Source organism: Cimex lectularius, unplaced genomic scaffold, assembly GCF_000648675.2.
Source record: "Cimex lectularius strain Harlan isolate CLEC.00 unplaced genomic scaffold, Clec_2.1 scaffold45, whole genome shotgun sequence".
NCBI lineage: Eukaryota > Metazoa > Arthropoda > Insecta > Hemiptera > Cimicidae > Cimex > Cimex lectularius.
Window position 1 is genome coordinate 1654562 of NW_019392634.1, and position 18499 is coordinate 1673060.

At 36.6% G+C, this 18499-nt stretch overlaps 1 protein-coding gene across 1 annotated transcript in view; it reads left to right on the forward strand.

Moving 5' to 3' along the window:
* The first annotated feature begins 1205 nt into the window (after positions 1-1205).
* LOC106662830 (corticosteroid 11-beta-dehydrogenase isozyme 2) overlaps positions 1206-18499 on the forward strand; it is a 110668-nt gene continuing 93374 nt past the window's right edge. The window contains exon 1 of the mRNA XM_014387217.2: positions 1206-1721. Within this exon, the coding sequence (XP_014242703.1) occupies positions 1304-1721 (418 nt within the window). The 5' untranslated portion in view covers positions 1206-1303. The remainder of the gene's footprint in view (positions 1722-18499) is intronic.

The window sequence follows — 18499 nt, forward strand, 5'->3', positions numbered from 1 at the left end:
TATTGAGAATTAAATTTGTTAAAATCAATTTTGTGATTGTAAGGAAACCTAAAAATTCAATGAAAAATAAAAGTAAAAATTAGTGTTTACTTTGGATATAAAAACATTAGCCACTATTTTTTTTCTTGTTTTACACTGATTGTTTGATTCAGCGAAAAAGGTTATTTTTAAAGACGAACAAACAAGAACATTTTTAAAAAAGTGTTTAAAATTTAGAACCTGAAAAATATCATATAGTTGATAAAATTTAGATTTAAAAAATATAACTTTAATCAATAAATTAATCTTTTTATGTAAGGTGAAATCACGAGCGGGATTCGTACCCACGACTTTTCCTGGGTTCGAATCCCGCTCGTTACACCAACTTTTTCATTTCAACCAAAAACCTTACATAAAAAGATTAATTAATTGAAAGAAGTAATTTGGTCNATAATAATATAACTTAATTTAATTTAATATAACTTTAGATTTAATGGATCAAATTTTCACAATAACTAGATACAAAAATTAATAGTTGATTTTAACAAAATAAATAAAGTACACATTTTGATTGGATGGTGAATTATTTTTCATATCATTGTTTTCTGTTGAACCAATAAAACGTAAAGATTCATAAATGTCTAATGGAGTGTTATTTTTCTACGTTTTACATTTTATGTTTAATGTTAAAAGGTTTTCCGTGTTTATTCTCAATCAATGTATAGATAAAGTTTTAATCTTTTAAAAATATTTTGTTAGATTAATTTAATAAGAGTTGAACTATTTCGTTCATAAACTTTTAACTTTTTTAAAATTTAATTAATGTTGTGTATATGAAATCTAATAATCGATATTTCAAAATATATTCAATGCGCTTTTCGTGTGAAATAGTGTATAACTCTCAAAACCCAGGTTTGGCGCAAGAGGAGGGTGAGTTGAGAACTTCCCAAGATATTTGGCCACATAGCAACCTCTAGATTCTTAAATAACAAAAAATCATAAACGTACTATATAAATAAAAAGATTTATTGAATAATATAAATTGGTATTGTCGGTAATATTAGGGACGGATTTTTAAAGATGGGTGGAAGTGTCGAACCAGTTCGATCGAATTTGAATTGGAAACGAAGATCTGATGATACGACGATGTTACGGTCGGGGCGAAGCTGTTATTAAAGGAATATCTGAAGAATCGGCTGGTCGTTAGCGGTGGAACGTCTAGAGGGGGAGAACGGAGCGAAGAGGCCGGGCACCGGTCCGGACTTCAGTCTTGTACCGCGAGGAGTGGCGTTCACTCGTGTCAGTGGTCGACGGATTTCATGTTATGGACGAACAAACGGCTTTAGTGTTGGGAGTTCAGCTGACGGCGTTATGCTGCATCGCCGGCTCTCTGCTCCTCTACCTGCTCTGCAAGGTGAAGAAAGGCCCGTGGACGGACCTGGCCGAACCGGAAGTCGGCACCGGTAGGTCGGTCCTCGTCACCTCGGTCGAGAACCACCTCGGGATGCAACTCGCGCTCAGGTTGGCCGCCCTCGGTTTCCGGGTGTTCGGCGGCCTCCGGGACGGCGATCTGGAGTCCGATCCGGCCAAAGTCATAAAAGCGAAGATGAAGCAGATCGAAACGGCCCCGGCCTCCGGTCTCATCGGGGCCATCATCCTCATCCCGTTGGACGTCACCCGGGAGGACAGCTTGCACGAAGGCGTCGAACACATCAGGAGACATCTGCCCGCTGGAGAAAACGGTACGTCCCCTCACAAATTCTGCCCACCCGAAAATCCAATTGCATTTTAAAAACAAATTTCTCGGAAACTTGAAAATTATTCGAATTTTGCCTCAAATTTATCGGTCGACGTTTTGTTTATTTCACAACAAATATAGTGTTGTAATGTATCGACCAACTTCAAGTTGGGACTAAGTTAGGGATCAGGGTAGTAGTCAAAATGAAGCACAGTTTTGAATTATGGACAACTTTTCGGCTTATATTTAACCCTCACTAACACTAACATACAAATATTTTCATCAGTTATTTAAACGCATACTTCACTCTTATATAAATATACTTACAAACTCTGTGTCCAAAGAGTAAACATATAGCCAAGGGTCTTGTCTTTTTTTAAATAAAATATTTCTTAGTTCCAATTTGTTCAGCAGAATGAGAGTCAATTTGCTTGACCATGTATAACCTCCAATTGTAATAGGCGTGTGGTCGCAAAAAATTTTTTTTACCTACTCTTAGGTTTATCAGTAAACATTTCAACATTAGTTATCACATACTGACTAGAATGGATGTTTCTGATAAAAAAATTGTAATTTTTTTTTGTTAGTGCTCTGAGTAAAGCTAAATATCAGCCGAAAGCTTAGCAGAATTCAACACTGCTTTATTTATACCACTACCTGGATTCTTCACCTTCTTTAACAGCAAAGAGATCCAGCCATTTCTTAAGTATATTGTGGACGTCAATCCCTTCCGATTTCGGAACGACATGCAACCGTCAATTTTAATCTAAGGTATATCGGAAAAATCAAATAGCTGAGACCTCCCTCGATGCGATGCTGACAGATAACGGTTGACAAGATAACGCCATTGGGAAAGATCTGAAAGGAACATGGAATGCTTCAAGGACTGTTTCGAATGTGAATGGACGTTCGACCCTTTTTTTCTTCAGTAAATAAATCTTCGATGACTCCCTCGAAATGACTCCTCTTCGTACCGATAAATAGATAACAAACCACCCTCTTATACGAAACGGAAACTTTAACTTTTAGTTGCAAATTGTATATTTATTTTTCTTACGTCTCCAAAGAGTAAGCATCTCTCAAAAATAACTTTTTTTTAATAATTTGGTAATAATTATCCAATTTAATAGTTTATAATCTTTGTAAACCGTATCTCAATAATTGACCCTGATGAATGTGATATGTACGACTTGATGATTGACAAATTTGTACCATTAGTACAATTTTTAATTATCTTAAAAAGCACATGTGATCTCTGTGACTGAAGAAGGAGAAATCACTGGCCACATTGATGGTCAAAATGAAGACGGTTCATCAATCACGTCCGTCCAATTAAATCCCATTGTAATACACGAACACTCTGGATCAAGAGGTACGATCTTAAAGAAAAAAGAAAAATCAGATGTTCTACCAATTTTTCGGCCTATTTTAAGGTCATGATCAGGGCAAAACAATCTTAAATATGCCTACAGATTGACATATTTAAATTTTTTACAAGCGATCTCAAAGCTTCTTGATGAGTGATTGTCCTAACATTGCCAACGACTGTAACAGTCACCCAAATACATTTTTGTATTGGGGGGGAGGTTTTTAAAATTTTAAAAAACTCCTTCCCTTCACTGAAACTTAAAAGATCTATTGAGGCACCCCTTCAAATTATAATCGTAGATTGTAAAAAGAACTTTTTACACCTATAAGCCTAAGTACATTCCTCGGTGCCTTTTCACTGTGTGAGAATTGACTTGGCTCGGTGGCTGTATCCGGACTAATGCTTCACATTCAAAAAGGATATGTGGGATGTCTCTGGTTCCTCCGGACAGAGTCGGCATTTATCTCCCTTTGCTTTGCCCATGTTATTTAGGTGGTAGTTAAGAGGTCAGTAGCAGGTGTAGAGGCCTATAATTTTCCTCAACTCCAGCCTTAAATCTGGAACTTTGAGCCAGTGGCTGAGTTTCAATTGAGATGTTACTGTCAAGCTTTCGACCCATTTGAAGGTCATCATGGCCTATGTTAATTTCACATTGTGAAAACATATTTGTTCAATTGATTTAACAATTAATAGGCTATATAGAACTTACAAATTGTCTACATATAGACATATTTATATTTTTGACGTGCGATCTCAAATTTCCTTGAAGACCTAATATTGCCAAGGACTGTAACAGTATTGCAGCCTTGAACGCTTGCTTGGCAGTAAAAACTGAATGTGCTTTTTTCTTCAAGACCATGATCCAGAGTGTTCGTAAGGGAAAAAGTCGGTACTCCTAACACTGAAAATTGTCGTTAAGAACTTTATTGCTTGTTGACCCCAGTTCAATAAGCTCGAAATTACATTTTGGACGATTATGTATGATAAAAATATGTAAAATTATGTCGCTTAGGTTGAGAATCAAAGAAATTATAGAAAAGGCGAACTGAAATTAAGTGTTTGGCTTGATCTTGAAAAATATGTATTAGGTTTTTCATTATTAACTATCTTAGTTTTTTACTTTTTTACCCCCTGGTCAGACTAAAGAGAGGGGTGGCAGAGTTGGCTTGAATTTATTGGTTCTTATATAATAATTATTCAAATTTAATACTTTTAATTTTTCACATAAAACGATTAAAATTTAACTAATTTCATCAATAATGACTCACCTAATTCTATAGACTCGGAATGGTAAAAGATAAATTTCATTTTCGTTCCATTATATTTCGTGGTCTGATTGACGAAATAACTTCTTTCAAATAATTAATATTTTTGTGTAAGGTATTGGTTGAAATGAAAAAAGTTATTGTCAAGTGCGGGATTCGAACCCAGGACGCCTCAATACGCCACTGTTCTAACCACTACCTACCGCGACTTCAATCCACTCGGACACCAACTCCTCATCTCAACCTAACCTACGAATTTTCCCTCCTTTTTGCCATTTTTCTGGCAGTGGTCATAGTAAAGTTTGTATGAAGTCTTTTGTTATTTTGATACAAAAAAGTCAGTGTCACGAGTGGTATTCGAACCCATGGCCTTCGGCTAATACGCCGCTGCTCTACCTCTTAAGCTATCGTTACCGATCTGATCGTGAACCATCGCAACCGCACCTTTTGAATTTTCCCTCCTTTTTGCTATTTTTCAAATGTCGTGTAATCACGATTCGATTTTCGAGGAGTTGGTGTCCGAGCGGATTGAAGTCGAGATAGCTCAAGTGGTTCGAGCAGAGGCGTATCTAGCGGAAGGTCGTGGGTTCGAATCCCGCTCGTGGCACTACTTTTTCATTTCAACCAATAACTTACATAAATAGATTAATTTATTTTCATTTATAGATCTGCACACACACACACACACACACACACACACACACACACACACAAGACAACTAAAGGTTTTTAAACATATAATGATATAGTAAATGCAACGCAACTTTTTCATTACAAAATCCTGTATAATGAATTTAAATGGATTAATTCCTTTATGTGAAAGAACTCAATTCTCTTTGGCTGTAATTTTATTCATGATATTTTGGTCTGAAATTATATCAAAACAAGACCGGACATACCAATGTGGAAATATTTCTGTTCGGGCAGAAACTAGATATAATCTCACATTCACTTCTAATCACTTTCTCGTAATAAAAACACGAGACTTTCTTGTAACTTTTTGTCCGGAGTTCCAATAATGGAAGCTTTCACGTGTAACGCCTGGCCGATTTACGTGGGGTCAGCCACACCGTGCCCTCGACTCTAGCCACCCTGTCTCTAAGTTTTTAATTTGAATGAACTTTAACACCAAATTGTCGTTGCTTTCGGGGCGGAGGTACCTCTGAAACGGGCAAAAAATCGTTATGGAAATGTGCTGAACAGTGGAAGATCGAGCGTTCATTGGCGATCTTTTGTTTGTTCTCGTTTTGATAAAACAAACGTAAAAATATATACTTTCATATCACTGATAATTGAAAATTTTAGAACCACTTAATTGTGAGTTTTAAATTTATCAAATTCGCAACATTTCGATAACAATCAGTAATTATTACAGAAAAATAGTGACTATCTTGTTTACTGATTTCATAATCGATTGTTGGCCTGATTGCGGTTATGGTGTTTGGTGAAGGAGATTTCCTCCGATAACTCGTTTTACCTGTAATAAGGAATTATTTTAAAATATAGGCAAAGAGACCACCATTCAATTGGGAATTCTTTTTATGTTGCCATCTCCTTTCGAAAGTTGGCGATTACAATTTGATCTTTTGAAACGGCCGCTCGAAACATTTCCACTTATGAACACCTGAAACAGCGACTTAGATCTTTAAGCCACGAATTTTGACTCCTTCCTATCTTTTTCCTACTTTTCCTTCCATTGCTTAATAGTTCATAAAGTTCGCCAGGCATGATGTGTCCCAGATACTTCAGTTTTCTCCCCTTCAGAGTTTTCATTGGTACTTTTATTCCTTTTGTTCAGCACTTCTTTATTTAAAGATGAGATGGATCGAGCTGTTGTTAAACTACGTGGAAAAAGGATCTTCGGTGAGGTCACAACAGAACGACAATTCTTTCGGTTTTTGCCGAGCTTTCGACAATCATTAAGGCCTGTTTATTATAGGAAAACATAGCACATAGAACGTTGTACAATTTAGAAACAAAATAAAAACAATTATATTATCTTATTCTGAGGGATAACATTTCTTGCGAAAAACTGCATTTATAAGAAATTATTTAAATTTTGAAGCTCAGCATCTACATAGTAAAAAGATAAAATATAGAAATGTGGTGTGACGTTAGTCGATGATTATTCAGAAATCGTGAGATGCGGTCTAGTGTGATGTAGGTTTCAGAAAAACATTTTCATTATCGTACCGACGTTCGATCTTTGAGATCATCTTCAGGGCCTGGGATTTACAAACATTGTTTAAATTAAATTAATGTTTAAATTAAAAAAAAAATTGCATTGTATAAATTCATTTTTTTCCACATCCTACATGTATTTGTTAAATTTAAACAACGTTTGTAAATCCCAGGCCCTGAAGATGATCTCAATAAAGATCGAAACGTTGGAAGATAAAGAAAATGTTTTTCTGAAACCTACATCTCACCAGACGGCATCTCACGATTTCTGAATAATCATGAAATATAGAATTAATTAAAAACAATAAAATACAACATAATACGTAATTTAAAAGTACGTTGTCATATAGGTTACCTCGGTTAACATAAATATAAGTACTTTTCTTACTTTTGTGAGCTACATTTGGATATCATTGTTGTTGATTAATTGAGCTTTTTATAAAATGTATATACAGGTAACTATACTTTTTGGTATTTTATTGTTTTTAATTAATTCTATATTTTATCTTTTTAATGTGTAGATGCTGAGCTTCACCAAATTTAAATAATTTATTATAAATGCAGTTTTCCTCAAGACATATGTTAACACTCATCGAGTTAGAGTAAAATAATATAATTGTTTTTAATTTTGTTTCTACATTATATTATATATTTTTATATATAAATTTTATAATTTATGTGTGATGATTAGTGACCGTTAATCGATAATTAACGATAATAAGTGCCCTCAACACGACCCGCAAGAATGGCACAATTACACAGAAGACAAACACTTTGAGCCCTGAAGATGATCTCAATAAAGATCGAAACGTTGGCACGATAAAAAAAAATGTTTTTCTGAACCNATCTTTATAGGTATTAGTATATTTATATATTTTTATTCTAGATAATATATTTCTAACTGCTATGTATTCCAATTATAAACAGGCCTTGATGATGACGATATAATCGTCGAAAGCTCAGAAAAACCGAAAGAATTGTCGTTCTGTTCTGACCTCACCGAAGATACTTTTTCCACGTGCTTCTTTATTTGTTAACTTTGGAACTCATGAAATTTCGAGCATGCGGCTGTTTAAGTACATTTTAACTGCTTTTATTGTTTTTTTCCATCCTGGGGCTCTCACGTTCATGTAGTGGAACGGAGAATATGTACCATCTCATCACACGCGTTCTCAGTTCAATGCTAAGGTCTCGTCGTGTAAAGAACTTGTTCATACCGACAAAGGTGGACCTTGCTTTTTATTTATTTCTTTGCATCACACTACAATCTACATATATGTTTTCAGTATATGAAGTATCGACTTTTTTTTCACTCATGAACTCTGGATCATGGTCTTGATGAAAAAAGCAAATTCAGTTGTTACTGCCAAGCTTTCGGCCTTTTTTAACATGATCGACAAGGCTAAACAACTTTAAATATGCCTAATTTACTTTTTTTACAAGCGATCTCAAAGTTTCTTGATGGCCGACTAAGTCCTAACGTTGCCAAGGACTGTAACAGTCCCTGTTAAGTTTCATATCCAATACATTATTATGTTGGGCGTGTCGAATTTAAAAAAATCCTTCCCTTCACTGAAACTTATAAGATCCATTGAGCCACCCCTATAAATTATAACCATACATTGGAAAAAGCACTTTTTACACCTACACGCCTAAGTACCTTCCTCGGTGCCTTTTCACTGTGTGAGAAGTTACTTGGCTTGGTGGTTGTAACCGGGCTAATGCTTCACATTCACAAAGGAAATGTGCCGATGTCTCTGGTTCCTAACGGAGTCGGTATTTTTCTGCCTCTGATTTGCCCATGCTCTTTAGGTGGTAGTTAAGAGTGACAGGTTTAGAAGTCTATAATTTTCCTAACATCCAGCCTTATAACTTGAGTTGTTGTCCATTGCTTGAGTTATTCTGACTGAAGGAAATTTTTGTACTGAAGGCTAATTCAATCTTATCAGTGTAGTACATGGCTAGAAAGATTCCAGCTACTAATCGAATAACTAAACATAATCTTAACTAGGATCCAAAGCTTCATTTATGGATTCTTGGACTTCAGCTTGGAAAATGGTCGGGTCTTTGCTAGGATATAGTTCGGTCCTTTTAACGCTATTCCTGTTCTATCCGTCGGTGTCGAATATTACTAGAGCCTTCCTTCAACTTGAGGCTACTGTTCTTCCAAAAGTCACTTTCATCCACGTCAAAGTTGAGTTTTTCTCATCTAAATTAATTGATTTTATGAAATTGCTAGGAAAGAATCCGTACGGGTTTAAGCGGATAGAAGAAGAGAAAAAAGAAAGAAAGACTTCACGGTTATAAAACATTTCAATGAATAATTTAGAAATAAAACGGACTTTTAAATTAAAACTAAAACATTAGAAAACTACTTACAATAGCGAATAATTTTCAACCGTGTTCCTCTCAATCTGAAACTAGCGAGACTATGCAGATTAGGATATTTTCTCTCCAATCCTCAGACTTTATTAATACTAAAATCTAGCTAAATCAGCGAATATGGGTAGAGGAAAATAATTTGTAACGATCAAACTACCTGTCCATATCCATGAAGCTAAATGGGAAATGTTGTAAATTCAAATCGTTTTACATTAAACATTGATGTGAATAATTCAACATTTAATCGGGCGTTTCTGTTTATACTTACCTCACTCCACAGGCTATATTTAATATGAAATCTTGCTATTTAAATAATGCAGTTTCTGTATAAAGTCTCTCCAGATGTGATAGGCTTTGACGGCGTCTTCCCTGGAGTTTTATAACAAGGTTTATTATATAAAAATACAGACTAGGACAGAAGATAGTATTTAGCCAGCGCAGGCTACGGACCTACCGCGAGGATAGGCGGACCATTGAAAATCAATTTTTCTCCAAATGCTGTCAACTAGGCACTTAATCATACAATTTTCAATTTCCCCTCGGGTTGTGAAAGCGCTTGCTAAGTACGAGAGTTTCCTCGGATTAGGAACCCGTTTCCTAGTGAATTCTGACAATTTCGATTTTGTGGCCGTTGGAAAAATTTGAAAAATTAGGGCGATTGAAAACCCGGTGAGCAGTTGACCGGAGCCATTCCCCTGTGACATATTTCACCTATTATTCAATTCATCTCCCCGGAAAATGTCAGGGGCTAGTTAATACGCTTTCTAAAGGAGTGGACACGTCGCGTGAGTAGTGACAAAACGAGTTAGCTCCTGTTTCCCTCTAATTTCGCACGGACTTTTTCTTTATCGCAACTTCCGAATAGGAAATAAAAACTTTACTCTGTAAAAAGCTTGGTTTTGTCTTTCCCACTAACTTTTCATTCTATGGTCGACATGATAATAAGAGAAAACAAAAACAACTGGAAAAAAAGCTACGGCCAAGTAATGTCAGTGTAGCAGGTTCTGAATCCCTCTAGTTTATAAATAACACTATCATAAAACAACTTACTCAAACAATATTAAGGAAATTATTGAGAAATCTAAGTATAAAGTATACTAAAAAAAAATATTACGGTACAAATTATAATAGAAAACTAATATTTATTAAAGGTATTGGTTGAGATATAAAAGTCAGTACGAGCGATATTCGAACCCACGACCTTCGGCTAAATATGCAGCTACTCGTCGTGGGTTCGAATCCCGCTCGTGACGCCGACTTTTTTATCTCAACCAATACCTTTCGTAAATATTAATTAATGGAAAAATGTTAATTGGTCAATCGGACCACCAACTGTGATGGATTTAATATTAGAAAACGTTGACCAATATTGGATGTTATTTAATCTCTTCAGCACTTTTTTAAAATTACTATTAATTTATTTGTACTCGAAATTCACTAATTTCGTGGTCCGCTTGACCAATTAATATATTACAATTAATTAAGGTTTTTATTTGAGATAAAAAAGTCAATGGCACGAGCGGGATTCGAACCCACGATCTTCGGCTAGATACGCCGCTGCTCTACCACTTGACCTCGATCGGACACTAACATCCCACCTCAACGCCACCTTTTTGAATTTTCCCTCCTTTTTGCCATTTTTCAAATGTCGTGTAATCGGATTGGATTCTCGGCGACATAAGTGACTCCGAGTGGATCGAGGTCACGATAGCTCAAGTGGTAGAGCAGCGGCGTATCTAGCCGAAGATCGTGGGTTCGAATCTCGCTCGTGCCATTGACTTTTTTATCTCAACTAAAAACCTTAATTAATTGCAATTGCAAAACTTTTTTTTCACTGTCAGAGCACTGCACACTTCACACTTATACCAACGTCTCACCAGGAGGAAATATGCCATAAGAATCCATCCAAAGCTATTAGTCACTGTGAAGGATTATGGGCCAAGGAGGTCAAGAGGCCATCGTTTATTAATGCAATGTGGCGGGTTCTCGGCTTATGTGTGGAAAGGGCTTGAGCAATGGTGAAAATAGGATTAGGATGAATCGAGTGGTTAGCGAAAATTTTAGAATCGGGAAGAGAGCAGTTCATTGATAAGAGGAATGTTCGGGTCGTTGAGGATTGTGAGGTTAGGGAAATAAGGACGATCTGTCTGAGGACTTTTGATTTTTTGTATTGGATTGGATGTTGGATGGCATGGCATAACCCCAAAGTTCAATTGCGTATGTCCAAAGTTGTCATAGTAAAATTTGTATGAATTCTTTTCTTATTTTGACAAAAAAAAGTCAGTGTCACGAGCGGTATTCGAACCCATGGCCTTCGGCTCAATACGCCGCTGCTGTACCACTTAAGCTATCGTGACCGATGCACTGGGACACCAACTTCCCATCTCAACCTCATCTTTTGAATTTTCCCTTCTTTTTGCCATTTTTCAAATGTCGTGTAATCAATTTGATTCCCGGCGACATATGAAATGGCCACGGAGAGCGTTAGTGAAGTATACTTCATTTTGTTTATTAAATCGATTAGGTTTCGTGGTCCGATGGGTCAAATAAATTCTTTTCAATTAATTAATCTTTAAGTAAGGTATTGGTTGACATAAAATATATTACACATTTCAAAAATGATTAAAAGGGAGGAAAATTCAAAAAGGTGGGGTTGAGATGGGAAGTTGGTGTCTCAGTGGATCGAAGTCACGATAGCTCAAGTGGTGGAGCAGCGGCGTATTTAGCCGAAGGTCGTGGGTTCGAATCCCGCTCATGACTTTGTCTTTTTTATCTCAACCAATGCCTTATTGAATGATGAATTAATTGGTCAACAACACGAAACCTAATCGGTCTTGTACAAAGTTAGTTTAGTTTTGATGGTCAAGTCAGATTTTGGTCCTAGAGGTCTTCAGGTAGTTCTCCCAGTCTTCTGTTAAGTTGTTATCTCTTAAGTCTTATGTTGAGATTCCACGTCAGCCCTACAGTTTTAAGTATTTCTCTTGAACGAAAGACGATACCTCTTTGTTATTGATATATGGTGGAAGGCAAGAACTGTTTTTTTAATGCGAACACTGAGTACGAGTAGTCACCATTGTAACGGGACATGTGACTTTTTAACTTTCCTATTATTTTTAAGTGTCTGGAAATTTTCGTTCTACGTTAAGTATCGCAAGTTCTTTGTTTGACGGGGCTTTCCTTCCACGGTTTCCTGAAGAATTTCATCATTGATGTTGAACATCTTCCTTTTCAACTTTTCCAAACTTTCCAGACCGATGACGCACAATTCTATCATTAGAACTTCCTTTGCCAAAAGCACGATTAATATCCTGTGTTGGCCTAAAGAACGGCCGATTCCTAGTCTGATTATTTAGGTCTGTCAGTTCCGTCTTTGCATTCTGCCGTCTCAGTGCTGAAAATAACAGAAAAAGTAGTTGTGAGAACAACCCAACAATAACTCTAATTCGCAGTAAGTTTATATATCAAGACAGGATAGGGAATACACGGGTGTTTTAGCCCGTATGTAAGGCTTTGTCACAGTGGATTACCTCGAAGGATGCTTAGCCCATGTGTGTCGGTTGTCACAGTCACGGTGGACGCGGAGAAATAGCAGTAACTCCAGCGGAGCGCTACTTTAATGCGGTTATTTACGCTTTGTTGTTTTACATACAGTTTCTTGCCAGAAGGTTTCGCCGTTTTTCTCGAGAAACGGGACACTTTTTGAAAGCTAAATAAAAAATTTCCCCATCGTTTTAAATTACCTAACTTAAAAGCGTCTTAACTAAGAAACCGGTACGTTGTGCAACTTTGAACCGGCCGTGTTTTTAAAAGTGAAGGATGTGGTAAAAGCTCAGAGGTAAATTGCCGATCTCGAAGCGCCTGTGGCGTTTCTCAAAAGGGGCGTTTATGAATAATACCACCTTGGAAAGGGAAAAAAAATACAACAATGTTTATAAAATTATTATTCAATATCTCGTCCGATGCTGAAGATGCGGGATGGTTTTAGGCGGAGTGCGGTGGATCGTGCGAGTCCGTCGACTCCCTCCGCCCTTCCTGGACAACATGGGTCCCGCGTTTCCTGTCGGGCTAGGAAACGTCGAAAGACTCAGCTGTGCATGTTTAGAAGCGTTTCGTAGGGTGTGTGGGCTCGGTGGACTGTGAGGGGGCCATAACAGTTTCACTTTCGAGTTTCGAACTTTCTACTCCGGCCACGTTTTGAAGCAGTTGGGCCAGGTTATCGCGACGGAGGAAGTTTCCACAGCTCACCACATTAGACTCGTGTTAATTATTGTTTAGCAAACCTCCAGGTTTAATACGTCCCGATTATTCGGCTCATACTCGTCAGACGGTTTCGTCTAATGGAAAATTGACGAGCGCGTCATTTTACCCTCGGCGATGAGGTGGAAAATGTTAAAAACGCTGAGATTTCACAATATATCGACGGATGCTGGTTCGAACATTACGATTTTGTTTACATCGGTAGAAAAACGTGTGTCACACGTTACAGCGAACATCACAGGGGGAGACCACGTACCAAACTCTCACTGTCATAAAACAAGTGCCCGGGCACACACAAGAATGAAACATCAACACAGAAAACACTTTGAGCCCTGAAGATGATCTCAATAAAGATCGAAACGTTGGCACGATAAAGAAAAAAGTTTTCTAAAACCTACGTCACACCAAACCGCACCTCACGATCTCAAAATAATCATTAACTAACCATCACTAAACACCACACATATCGAATTTATATTTATGTTGTACATAGTTTCTCATGTAGTGAAGAACCAAACAGAGAATAAAAACAGGTAGAATATATTGGCATGTTTCTGATTGTGACAATAAATCGAGAACTAGTACCGGGCTATCAAAACATTTAATAACAAGAAGACATAAATATAACTTTTTGATTCTTGAAATAATTGACAATGAGTCTCAAATACTCAGGAGAAGAATAAAAATTGTTCTACATACTAAAATGGAAAATAATAATTATGGCATTTAAATAGATACTATGACCTTAAGTTTAATTAATGAAGGTCATAATAATTTTAAAAAAGGTTTTTGATATCAAGATAAAAATCTCCAGGATATGATTGCAATGTAGGTTCCTTGGCAATGTTAGAACTGTATCGGTATTCAAGGTAATTTGAGATCGCCTTTAAAACAAACTTAAATATGCCGATCTGCAGATATACACCCAATATAAACCCGAATAAATAAATTGGGATATAGAACATCCTAAATAGAGTAAAATATTCAAAAATAACTGTTTTCCTTTTTTAAATACTGAATCATCAACAATGCCATTTAAAATTTTCAAAATCGCACAGTTCACTCCTTTGCTGTAAGCGTTAAATTTACACATTTGCATACCACTTTTTTTTAACATTCCAGGTTGATTTTACTCATGAACGGTTGACGTTTTTGGAACTTCGAGAACACCATAAGAAAGCTTGTTATAGTGATATTTTGCACCCCTACATATATGTTTGTTGAAAAACAGTTCTTTTAGGAAATGTAGCAAAAATTTCTCCTTTTTTAAAATTCTTCATATTGAGTTGAATTAATAAACATACATCGGCGTTTGATAAGATTAAAAATAGCTCCTTCTTATACGAAATTTGATGCAGAATTCAAAAATATGGTTACAAATTAGAAGAAGATGTTCTAGATCTTGAAAAATTCCAATTTACTGCTTAAGGCCGAGATTTTTCGGAAAAAACACGTAAAAATTCAAAATTTCCGGCCGAATTGAGATAGAATTGGTAGCATTTTACGCTATTTAAGATGAACTGTAACCCAAGCATTTTTTCGGATTATGCTGGATCACTAGGTGTGCTATTTATTATGCTATTTAGGAGTGCTCTGTAAATTTTATATTTATATTGAAAATTGTTAAATAAATTGTACAAACATATTTTTCATAATGTGAAATAATACAGGCCCTGATGATGACCTTAAAATAGGTCGAAAGCTTGGCAGAAACAACAGAATTTGCTTTTTTTCTTCAAGATTATACATTGATGCAGAGTGTTCGTGAGTGGTCGTTACTCCTAACATTAAAAACAAAATATAATAATTCGAAAATTAATGAACAGCAGGCATAATTAAATCTTAAAAAGCCGAGGGGACGCCGGTTGGTGGTCCTTGCTGATTTAGAGGTACACAGGTACCTCAGGGCGAAATGCCCAGGACCCTCAAAGGATGTGGACTTTTCCATAGGTGTATATTGCAAATGGTTTTTATCTACGTCCTCCAAAATACGTTCCAAATAATCATACACATTAGAAGATTCCAGAAAAGATTCTTTTTTCATAATTGAAGCTCATTAAGCCCTAGAAAAACGACATGGATTCTGTATTAGATAATGTTGAACAACCTTCTTTTTTTTTAAGAAAGAATTTTTCGTTAATCACACTAATTTCTTCATTGAAACCACAAGTTTGTAAGTAATTACATCGAGGTATAGGCGTCGGATATTTTGAATCCAGACAAGAATCGATTGAAAAAAAATCATCTCGGTGTATAAGATTTGATGGATAGCTGGAAGTTAATTAAGGAAAACAAATACGTTTGGATTATCGTGTGAAATCAAATTCAAGTTGTCAATACGTTCTCAATTTCCTCTCAAAATGCAACGTTTCAATCTAATCCTCCCATTGGACAGAAATAAAAAATTGGTTGATTATAAGTGTTTTCCATTTACAAAAACCATCAGGCACTTGGAAAAATGGCAAATTGGAAGGTAAGCTAATAGTACTATGTGAATGTAGAATGAGTCAATTTATTCCTCATAGAAAGATTTGATGACGTGACTTAAAAACTTGTTTCTCGATCAAGTATGAACCATGCGAAGCTTGATTTTAATTTCAATTGCAATTGGTACACCTGTGGCACCTGATGGCCCTGAAATTTATTTGGATTATCTTAGCTATTGTTAAATCTATTGTTACCTTAATATATATGACAATCCATTTACGTTTTAGTGGTCAATTGACCAAGTTTCTTCTTTCAATTAATTATTCTTTCTATCACAACCAACATTTTACATAGAAAGGAAAATTAATTGAAAAAATATATCATAACGATGTAAAGCTAAAAAAGACAAGGATTCTACAAGAAAAGGAAGATGTAGATGTAGATGTAATTTTTCAGGGTATGGTATACTGCGCCCTTTGAGAGCTATTGTGTCCCCCGTTCTCTGCCTAAAGCACATCGGTGAGTCTATTTCATCAAGAAACTATGGGCTAATGTAGCTCCGCAGTTTGTTAGTAAATGTGTTGGTGTCTCTTCTGCCTCCTTGCAGAATCTACATGTGCCATCTTGGATTTTTCCAATATTCTTTAGGTGTCCTTTTAATCTACAGTGTCTTGTTAGGAATCCTGTTAGGATTCGCAGTCTGTTCCTGCTTCCTTTGACACATTCTGTGATTTCTTTCTTGCCAAAATTGGTCCAACAGATTCTTGGATTGTCTATGTCCAATGAGTGAATTCCATTGTTCCTTCATTTTCTTTTTGTCCTTCTGTCTGAGATATTCGTTAATAGTGTGGATTCCTATGCCACAGAAGGGTTCGGGTCCTATCAGCGGTGTGGCAGCCCCTTTCCTTGCAAGGGTGTCCGCTTTCTCATTGCCTTCTACTCCCATGTGTCCTGGGACCCAGCAGAGGCTGACTTTATTCTGCATACCTAGTGTGTTTAATTTGTTTTTGCAGTTCAGCACCATCCTTGAACTAATGATACTTGAGCTTAGAGCTTTGATGGCTGCTTGACTATCTGACATGATAGCTATATTCTTGTTTTTGTATCCTTTACTTAGATTGAATTGGATAAATCTTTCAATTGCGTGAATCTCAGCTTGGAAGATACTGGTGTGTTTTCCCATGGGTCCTGAGTATTTGGTTCCGGGTCCAAATACTCCTGCCCCCGAAGAAAAGGAAGATAGAAATCAATCAAACAAAAAACTGAGACGAGGTATTGACTAATGGGCAATAATGTTTGAGAGTAAGTTTTGTGCCTGCCGTTATCAAGTACTTGGCTTAATGCTTGACAAGATATTGACTTTTCTCATTTTATTACTTTTACTATTCACATACAGAGCTAATAAGGCTTTCTGTCAAAAGACGCAAGCTTGTCTCTCAGCCGTGCTTCTGTACGCTTGTCGTGGTCCAAATCGATGCAAAATTTGCAGAACAAGTTCCTCCGCCTCTTTTCAGATTACTCAAGTGATAATTTGATATCTAAAGCTCACACATCAACCAATATGAAGGAGGCAAGTGAGATGTTTTCTCTGTGTCAGTTTAACGAAGACATCTTTCTGCAGGGTCATTAGAAACTCTGACATACCAATTATACCAGAATTCTGAGACTAGGGTTTTTATAATTTTCCTCTTAATTAAATTCCTTTATAAAATTATATTTTATTATGGTGAGTTAATGACAATTAATTTATTCCACTCTAATAAATTATCCAAGATTTGTTTTTGGCTTTTAAGCCATCAGAAAAAATTATCCACATTTGGGTGATATCTTTTGTCGTTTTACACTAGGAAATATTTATTTCCTGCACATATTTCACCATTGTGCCCGAAACTGACAATTTAATAAGGACGTCACCGGTGGAGTTAACGGTCTTACATTCCGGTCTAGAAGATCCCTTTTTTACTGCGTGAGATGACAAAACTGAGAATCCGTACAAAAATGGATCGGCAACAATTCCGAGGTTTTTTCTTTGTCAATGTACCTCGGATGCGACGAAATCTTTCTCCACACAGGGTACCGCTATGGACAGTGACGGATGACAAAGGCAGACTCGGAAAAATAGTTTGAGAAAATGCCTACTCTTTTTTATTAATAGTTTTTTCTGTAAGCGAATAACGTCAATGGAGAGAAATTTTCTCTATTACTAGCGAATTTATTTTTGTTGAGACTTCTTATGTGGGGGTAATGAAGTTGGTTTCTGGTCATCTTTGTCTGCCCATTTTTCTGATTCGGTCTGTTACAAGAGCCAAAAGCCTAAATTTTGCGTTATCTTGAGTAATCCGAATCCAAGTCGTGGTGACATATTCCACCTTGGGGACAACCAAACGAGAGGTTCACCACTTCGCTGGTTTGGTCGATCTTTTGTCGTTTTTCCCCATCTTCACTTGGAGGTCTGATAGAAAAAAACAGAAGATACCATACTGTTCTGAAACGATTGAACCCATGAACTGTTCTTATATGACTTCGCAAAAATGCTTTCTTTATTTTTTATTTTTTTCTTATGGCCGGCGTTCTTCTAGGGAGAATCCTAGGGCCAATCCTCTACACAGTCTACACCGCTTACTTACCTATACATCCAAACACCCACATCTCGAGATGACAGCCCTTCTTCACATTCTGCCCTTATCTTGGTACAAATGCAACCCAAGCCCCCAACACCTCATTACCGACTGTTGGCGCATCAAGCTAAATCAAGCAAAAGAGTCGTCTAGTGACGTTCAAACTTAGAAGAAGTACCTGCCTATCTGTGATCATATACAGAAAGGTAATCCCCGCCCCCAATCTAACCAAATCCGCTACCTTCGGTTCTATTTGGACAGCAGACTTACATGGAACACACAT